Source organism: Procambarus clarkii, chromosome 21 (genome assembly GCF_040958095.1).
Source record: "Procambarus clarkii isolate CNS0578487 chromosome 21, FALCON_Pclarkii_2.0, whole genome shotgun sequence".
NCBI classification, from domain to species: Eukaryota; Metazoa; Arthropoda; class Malacostraca; order Decapoda; family Cambaridae; genus Procambarus; species Procambarus clarkii.
In genome coordinates, this window is record NC_091170.1 from 44,877,361 (window position 1) to 44,886,896 (window position 9,536).

General features: G+C 42.7%; 1 protein-coding gene across 4 annotated transcripts in view; it reads right to left on the reverse strand.

Moving 5' to 3' along the window:
* Positions 1 to 9,536, reverse strand: part of LOC123760576 (15-hydroxyprostaglandin dehydrogenase [NAD(+)]) — a 154,126-nt gene that overhangs the window by 96,065 nt on the left and 48,525 nt on the right. For all 4 annotated transcript variants that reach the window (XM_045746259.2, XM_045746260.2, XM_069328378.1 and 1 more), the window contains one exon: positions 8,356 to 8,464. In XM_045746259.2, the coding sequence (XP_045602215.1) occupies positions 8,356 to 8,464 (109 nt within the window). The remainder of the gene's footprint in view (positions 1 to 8,355; positions 8,465 to 9,536) is intronic.

Here is a 9,536-nt window from a genome sequence, read left to right on the forward strand (position 1 = left end):
TCTTCGCGAGATTGTTCACGGATTGTTCACATTTGTGTGGTGTCAAATTTCGCTAGAGATTATCTACGAATTTTGTGGAGTTTATTTCGCGAGGTCACTAATAATATTTAATACTTCTTGATAATATTAGAAGTTTCATAGAGGCTATTATCAATAATTGTGTATATTATTTCTCCAAAATAGAGAATTATTTAATATATTGCCTAGTGTTCACAATATAATATTTACTAATTGCCAACCCACAACAGGGTAGGATATTACCATTGGCTAGTTGAACTATTTATTGTTCATCCTAGTCCCATTACCATAGTCTAGTTGTACTATATTAAACAACCTAGCACCATTAATGAATGGTGCAGACCCTATTTTGGGTGTAAATTTTATCAACTCAAGTTGAGCTGTGTATATAATAATTTACTTATGATCATTACACCTTTGAGTGATTAATTAGTGTCTATACCATCCTAGGGTGATATAGAAGAGCTAACCTAAAGGTACTTCCATGACACTGGTTTATCACTCAAATCATTAGTTTGTATGATTGTATATATATAATGTGTATTAATTTTAAGTGCTAACCTCTAGTAGAGGTAGGATTATCGCCTAGTGAGTGCAGAATTTTAGCCTAGGCTACCATCAGTACTTGCTCACAATTTATGAGCCAGTGGTGTCCAATTAAGAAGTCACCATGACTAATCCACAGGAAGCAAAGCGTGCTTTAGTAGCAAGTAAACGTCAACTGACAAGAGATCTCGACCAATATGAACAGTTGTTATATGAGCCTGTAATTAATTATCGTCGGTTGAAAATACCACTGTTACAGATTCAAACCCAATTGCATATATTGAAAGCAAATAGGAAATCTTACCAAAATCAAGTCCACGACGACGACGACATAGTAGTTGAAGATGTGGAACCATTGCTGTCTGACCTAGCACAATATGAAGAAGAAACTCAAGGCAGGTTGGAACATTTACACAGGATAATTGAATCAGAACAATTAGCCAGTACATCAAATAAAGTAGATAATGTTATGGATGATCTGGATCTTTTTGAGAATAAATGTCAAGCCAGATTAGATCCTTTAATCAACAAGGGTAAAGCTTCACCCACTACAGCTTCACCCAATATTATACCACCAGAAATTAAGCAGTTCTCAGACAATTTATCCACAGTCTCTGTGGATTCTGAAAACCCAATACCTGAGGCTACTAAGTTAACATGCCTCCAAGCTAGAGGTGAAGCTGAACCAGTAGTAGAAAATGTAAATGAAAATAGTGACAGCACTAATTTCCCAGTCCAGCTTCCTAGGGATAATGCTGGCAATGAGAAAACTGTCATACATCTAGTACTACAATTGCTGGATTTACCTCAACCTGATCAGACTGCTGACTCATTACAATCCTTCAGCATGGAGTTTGAGTCACTACTAAGAACATTCAGTCTTAAGGTTGATATAACTACTAGTGAATGGATGACCAAAGTAGTCTTTCAACGAAAATTGTCCAGCGATATACTAGATGAATTATATGCACATCAACATAACACCATCCTGTGTTATGATCTCAGCCTGCAGGAGAAACGAGTCTCCCTCCTTGAGAGTTATTCGTCAAGCCTGACCTGATTAGAAGGTCTAGCGAATATTGAGGTGATAACGCATATGTAAAATAGTTGCTTGGATATGTATAACAGTTTAAGATTATGGGCAATGAAGAAGAAAACAGATAAATGACTGGCTAGGAGATGTGGACATTTTGCTGGAGGCGTGAGGCTCGCTTCCGGAGGACCTTGACCTCACTTGAGTGCCAGACATCGCAGGGGGAAGCCGCGCTCCGTTGAGCTCCCGTCAGAAGGGAACCCCTAGTGATATATCTCTAAGAGAAGAGAAGTGTGCAGACGTGCCAGCTGTGGAACTGAGCTGGGAACGTTGTGGTCTCAAGTCCTGGTCGAAGAAGAGAGTATCAAGCCGGCCAGAAGCATTATTGTGGGCCGTGGGAGCGCCCTGACCAGACGCCGTCAGAGGGAAAGCGCCCTCGACCAATTAATCTGTGGTAAGCACGATATACGCCAGTTCATAGTGATCGCTTGTAGTTTGGTCGTGTGCCCAGCGACAGTAGCGATGTTTATTTATAAGTTAGACATGTTTTAATAAGGCAGAAAGCCTGAAATAAGAGAGTGGAGAGGGAGGAACACGGAGCGACGTCCGCCCCCTCTGAGCGCTGGCGGACGACTGAGGGAGCCCGGCTCCGGATGGAGGAAGACCCTCCCAGCGAGTGAGGACCGCCGCCAGGCGAGGTGGAGTATGGACCCGCCCAAAACGGGGGAGTCCACTCTCACTGTATGTAGAGGACAGATAGAGGTTTGAGGCAAGCATATTGTGTGGTTATTTTTGTTTATGTGTTAAAGGGGAACATTTTATTGGAACGTCGATGGGTTGCAGGTTTGTCTTTGGGGAAGAAGTTGCTGAGAACTTCGAAGCCAGCAGATGAAGTAGCTGATGAGACTCCAAGGTAGTGGAGCAGAGGACCTCGAGCTGTGAGGAGAAGCAGCAGTGAAGAGGAGTGTCACGTGCTTCTGTAGAGGTGGAGAAGCACCATACTTGCTCGGGGAAACTTCATGGTGTAGCAGCCAAGAGAGCTGTGGAGGACCCTAGCAGAAGGGTGAAGCACCGTAGTTGCTCAAGGAAACTTCATGATAGCAGCCTGGAGGAGCTGCAGAGGATCCTGGTAGTGAAGCCCGGAAGAACCTAAGGATATTAGGGTAGTGAACTTCCAGAGGTGGAAGGGGAAGTTCTGGTGGATTACTTATAGGGAGTTGATAGTGTTTGGTTGTCATTAGCGTGCAAGACGCAGTGAGAGGTGAGTGACTGTTGGCATTCTTACGTCAAGGAGTTTTTTTATACTGAAGTATCAATGAACATTTATACTGGTATATGTTATTGCATTCAAATGCTGATTTTCTGTATATATATGTTATCTTGCTGATGGTGCAACAGTGTATGTAGACTTGATCAACTTGAGGAGGTTGATAGTATCAGGTGGTGAACCATGAGATAGGATACCACTTGATAAGCTGATAATAGAGTTCTGATGGTGTTGGAGTGCAACCTGATTGTGATATTATAGAGTATAGGATTCATTATTATTATATGTGTGTATGTATCGTGTATGTGCTTTGTCCAGTAAATGTATCCCAATTTGCTGGTGTTTGCCCTCGTCCTAGTGAGGCTTCCCAGGAGGTAGTAAAGAAGGAGAGAGAGAGAGAAAGAACCAAGAACCACTGCCGTGGACAGGGTAAAAGGTAATACTAATAAGTCAAAAAGGGGATTGAGGAGATCATATCACCTAAGGAGAGAGTGGGGGAGTCACAGCGGCTCGAGTGGGTGTGTGCACGTGACAACGAGGCTAAATGTTGGAGCCGCATCCCCTAAACGTGTGACGTTGAGCCCCTCTCCAAGAGCCAGAAGCGCCAAGGGTGATCTCCTAGTATAAGCACTCTACCGAGTTGTGGGTTGGGTTGTCCGTAGAGGAGGATCAACGACGACTACACCAACCAACCCACAGTATATAAGACCTGACAGTACAGGACATCACTGAAGGTTTACATTCCATCATAAACAAACGACGTGCAAATGAGGAAGTTAAAGCCTTCAGTAATAGAAAATAATAGTCAATTAAAGGGTAAAATAACTACCCCAAATAAACATCAGTCAATTACACTCGCATCAAGTTGCAGAAAATCTGGCAATGCAGCAGAATCCTCCAAGCCTACTGTTACTAGTTCACCCAAACCGGTAACTTCCAAACGTGCAGTAGGCTGGGGGACATGTATGTTCTGCAAAAGGAAACATTCAACATACTGTTGTGCTAATTATCCAACCAGAGACACTCGTATTGAGCGACTCCAGGAATTAGGGAGATGTTCAAGGTGTCTCAAGTCACACAACATAGACTATTGTGATACCCAATTCAACACCTGTAACAGGTGTAGAAGAGGTAGGCACCATGCAGCACTGTGCAAATATACGAAATTAACGTATTCAAGACCCAAGGTGGAAGATAGCATTCCCACCACTGTACAGTACTGCAAGGTGCAACCAACAAAGAGTGTCCAATCGGCGAAGTCTAAAGGTAATACGACTTTGCCTACTGCCCAAATTACCATCCAGAATAAGAGGGCCAAGGTCCATACCCGTGGGTTGTTTGACCAAGGGTCCCAGAGAACATATGTCACTAAAAAGTTGGCAGATGAACTACAATTAAGGCCTGTAGCCCAGATGTCATTCAATATCTCAGGGTTTGTAACAGATGCAGGACCTCAAGTCTACCAGGTGGTACAACCATCAGTACGTTTAGGCAGGTACGTCTGTAGAGTACAAGCCATTGTGGTGGACAAAATACCAGTAGACCTACAAGTTCAAGGTCTGAGAGCAACAGCCAAATTCCTGAGAAATAGAGGAATAAAATTGGCAGATAATATTAAGTCTGATCACCTCACCGACTTCGGTCTCCTTGTTGGGACAGACTATTGCCATCGATTCATCGGTAGCCCTACTAAATATCAGGGCATAACCATGTTAAATTCTGCAGGAGGTAAATTACTCTCAGGCCCAGTATCAAGCCTGAGGAGACCTATGGCTGCAGATAAACAATACTAGTAGAAATCTAAATTTGTCAGCTGACTATAGTAACAGATGTTGATGTTAGTATCATCATTTAAAGCTGAAGATGAGTTCATGAGGCCTCAGTGGCAAATCAGTGAACAGTAGCCTAAACAGCTACAAGTCACTGCGACCAATGTCACTGAACCCACTGCAGTCTCAGAACCATACTTTACTTTAATGATGAGCTATTCAATCTTCTGAATCAATTAACTAAATTAAACCCCAATAAATCTGATGACTGATTTGATACATTTATTATTTAATCAAGATGTATTCCATGGGCCTCAGTGTTTATATATCAGTGACCAGTTACCTGAACAAACTTCAAGTTATATCTAATGTCACTGATCTCACTGCAGTCCCTGAATCATACTTGACTGTAATACTTGATCACATTCAGTCTTCTGGGTTAAATAATATGTAATTAGGCTTGAATTTTAGCCTTTCTAGAGTTAACAGGGAAATGAAATCGCATTAGACTTCTAACATTTGCAACTCTAGTACGGGACATCCGTCCTGTACGAACAGACGCACAAATGTGTGATTACTAACTACTAACATCAAATTAATCTAATAATCTGAAGGAGGAGTATCGGTGTTCGTCTGTTCTAAATAGGATTTCGACCCGTGAGCAGCCCCCTGGGGAATTATGTCAGAAAATCCGACACCATTTAATAATATCATACAGGCAGATAATATTGCTGTGTTGTATAAACAAGTTAACCCATAGAAAATGTAACTTGTAGTGGAATTTCCGTCTATAGAAAATGGGATATCATTACCACATACTATTATAAATTCACCACCTATTATGGTGGGAATTATTCTTAAATACATTAGTCTTTGGACTTTACCATCATAAAAACATCTCATATAAATTAACTTAATTATCAGAATTAAAATAGAGTAAATGTGACCCTTCTATCACTTACTGTCATCTGGACAATGTAGGCCAGTAGCGTCAGTGAGGAGGGAGTGGTCAGCCATTGTTATTGGTTAAGACCACAGAGTCGTGGAGCAAATTCGGCTCCTATAAATTCTCTTGGACGAAGTGTTATGGAAGATCAGAGTAGTGATCTGCCATCATCAACACGCTGTCATCAATCTCAAGGGAAGTGTCTTTCCGAAACCCGTTTATCTAATCATTTTTGGCCATTAATGTCAGTAGATAGGGCGCACCGGTTAGAACACGAATGATCGACTCAAACAAGGTAATTCAGCCTAGGTCTTTATGGTTCCTTGTACAGTGTTTTCTCTGATATAGCTGTCATATATTAGGATTCTGGCTTTACAGCTAGCGCCTTTTTGACAGGTCAAGACAAGGAAGCATGCTTTGTGCATCAGTTACCAGGGTGATGGAAGCCACCTCACACGAGGAAAATTTGGTGTCTACACCCTAGTTATACCTGGTGGACTAAGGCCTGCTGTACAAATAAGATAAGGAACCTCTTCAATGTATGTAGTCTAATACTGTAGTTTGATTGGCTGCATATATATAAATTCAATATAAACCCCCCCCTAATGTGCAGAGGATCGATTTGTGAGATTATTGCAGAAATACAGTCCACTTATCATCATACAAATTGCTATCGAAGTATACAAATTAACGTAAATATAAATTCTATATAAATTCATATAAATTAAATAAATATAAATCTCACAGGTCGGTTCCCACAGCCCACACGATCTCAACACCACACCGCCGCCCACACGGTCTCAACACCACACCGCCGCCCACACGGCCTCAACACCACCTCGTCACAAGGAAAGATCAACTCACAAAGTGAATATCCATCTTCTTCGTGATCTCCTTTTCTATGCGAATCGACCTTTTACACTGCTTAATTAATTTATACGAAAGATTTACCGGGATTTGTCTGTTCTCAATATATACAGCTAGTAATGCACCTTGTGTACACGAGGCTGTGTTAACTCTCCTGATCCACCTGGGCCGATGATAATTAGTTCGGGAATGCGCACATTTTCAGTGTTTTTATGTTCTAAATTATGACTACTAAAAACATGGTTTGGAAGGTGAAACCTTAGGAGGACGGGCTGAAGAAATATTGTTGCTATATATACGTCAAAATATGTAACTACCTTATCAAGACGGTATTGTACTTAGTTAAATGTATTTTGGGATTTAATTCTGAACCCAATATGTGCCTCATTATGTGCCTTTTCAATCACCACCCACAGAGATGGATCAGTAGACCAGCAAGCACAATTAAGAAACCGGAGCTGCAGTTAAGGCAAGAAACTCTGTAAATAGTTGGAGACTCGCAAATGGGTGTTCAACTTTAAAAAACAGAGATGCTAGCCATTCAAAAGGCTTTGGAACATGCTCTTGCTGAGCACCGACAACATGTTATATATACAGATTCCGAACTACCATTGAAACCTGCATCAAGAACACATACGTGACAACATCCATCTGATCACAAACGTCATATCATTAATGCAAACACTCAAACGTCAAGGCCGACGGGTACTTATCAACTGGGTGCCAAGTCATGTGGGAAGATTTGGAAATGACATTGCAGACGAAGCTGCAAAACTTGCAACTAAAAGAAGAAATGTAGACATTTACATACCACAGAGTCTATAACAGATTAAGAAACTAATTAGAAACAGAGCAATGCAAAAGATGCACATTAACCACAACACAGTAGTTGCAACATCAGGATCTGCGGGTTGGTACAAGAATTCAACCAACTACGAACCATTTATTTTGATGAAAGGGAGAAGTAGAATAACAGAAGTACACTTTCATCGCATCAGGCAGAGATACCCATGTGCATGAGAAATAGACTTACAGGTTCCGGAAGATGAGAGGAAATGTCAGCATTGTGGAGAAATACCCGACAGACCACTGGAACATTATCTAATAGTGCACAGTTACAGCCACAACAGACCACAGGAATATTATCTAACACAGTGCACAGTTATAACCACAACAGACCACCGGAACATTATCTAACACAGTGCACAGTTACAAACCCATTAAGATTTCAACATAGATTCATCAGAGCAGAAGTTGTTAAACACATGAGACAAAATCTTACTGAAGTGACCATACGAGTCAAAAATACTCATATTCCACCTAAGTAAAACAGAAACAAGGAACACTTAGTGGGACAGCTAGAGGCTTAGGGCCCACGCAGGAATATCCCTGAAAAAAGGATGGGTATGGGGTGCATAATAAATTAAAAACTAACAAAAACTGTATGCCAAGAATTTCATGATGTGAGTTCAAGGTAAAAAATTATTTTGACACAGGACCAAAGGTTCATTTTATATGATCTTATCATGTAATCTCAGCACTCCCTCCCCCCATACCCCTCCATTTAATTTTTTCTGTGCTTTACTCACAGGAACCTTGTGGGTTCTGGAACTAAACCCACCATATCCTACCTAAGAGCTCCCCCAACCCAAGTCTAAATATCCAAGTCCCTCTCCCCCTCCCCTCTTCATTTATCCAAAACCCAAACTCAATACTCTCCTGCCCGGCAACCAATCCACAGCTCCTCCCCAACATTACCTTACCCTGCCTGCAACCCAAACACCCCACACTGCCCTACCCAATTCAGAAACCTGAAAAAACGAGTCTAGCAGACACAGCAAAAATGTAACTTTGCCTCAAGCACAGTTGGTAAGCCAAATAGAAGAATGCATGAGTGGTGGACACTGACCTTAGCTCCCCTGGCCAGGAGCGCCTCGGTGAAGGCTCGGCCCAGGCCCCGGGCTGCCCCTGTGATCACCGCCACGCTGCCTGCGATCTGCATACCGTCTCCGCCTCCCCTATGGACAGTGATCCTCAGTTATGGTGCTGCCTGGTGGACCCCTAGCTTAGTGCCGGGTTGTACACCGGTGGTGTATGGTGGTGAGGGGTTGTACACCGGTGGTGTATGGTGGTGAGGGGTTATACACTGGTGGTGAGGGGTTGTACACTGGTGGTGAGGGGTTGTACACTGGTGGTGTATGGTGGTGAAGGGTTGTACACTGGTGGTGTATGGTGCTGAGGGGGTGTACACTGGTGGTGTATGGTGCTGAGGGGGTGTACACTGGTGGTGTATGGTGGTGAGGGGTTGTACACTGGTGGTGTATGGTGCTGAGGGGGTGTACACTGGTGGTGTATGGTGGTGAGGGGTTGTACACTGGTGGTGTATGGTGGTGAAGGGTTGTACACTGGTGGTGTATGGTGGTGACCAGTACACCGGTGGTACACGGCTTAACACCTGTGGTACACGGCTGTACACCTGTGGTATACCGCTGTACACCTGTGGTACACCGCTGTACACCTGTAGTACACCGCTGTACATCGGTGGTACACGGCTGTACACCTGTGGTACACCGCTGTACACCTCTGGTACACCGCTGTATACCTGTGGTACACCGCTGTATATCTGTGGTACACCGCTGTACACCTGTGGTACACCGCTGTATACCTGTGGTACACCGCTGTATATCTGTGGTACACCGCTGTACACCTGTGGTACACCGGGTACCGTTTAAATATATATTTCTCTTCCTAATAAAGACTTTTTAAGCAAGAAGTTCATAGAGAGTCTACAGTGTGCTCCAAAGAACTGTTCCTGCTGGTATAATATAACACTGTGAGAACTGTTCTTGCTGGTATATTATAACACTGTGAGAACTGTTCTTGCTGGTGTATTATAACACTGTGAGAACTGTTCTTGCTGGTATAATATAACACTGTGAGAACTGTTCTTGCTGGTATATTATAACACTGTGAGAACATTTTGAGCAAGGATGCTTGTCCTAAGAGCGCGAAGATCAGCTCTAGCAGCTTCCTGCCTACGTGTCTCCTAGTGAGCAGAATCACTCCGCTATAGACTCACTACTCAGTAGA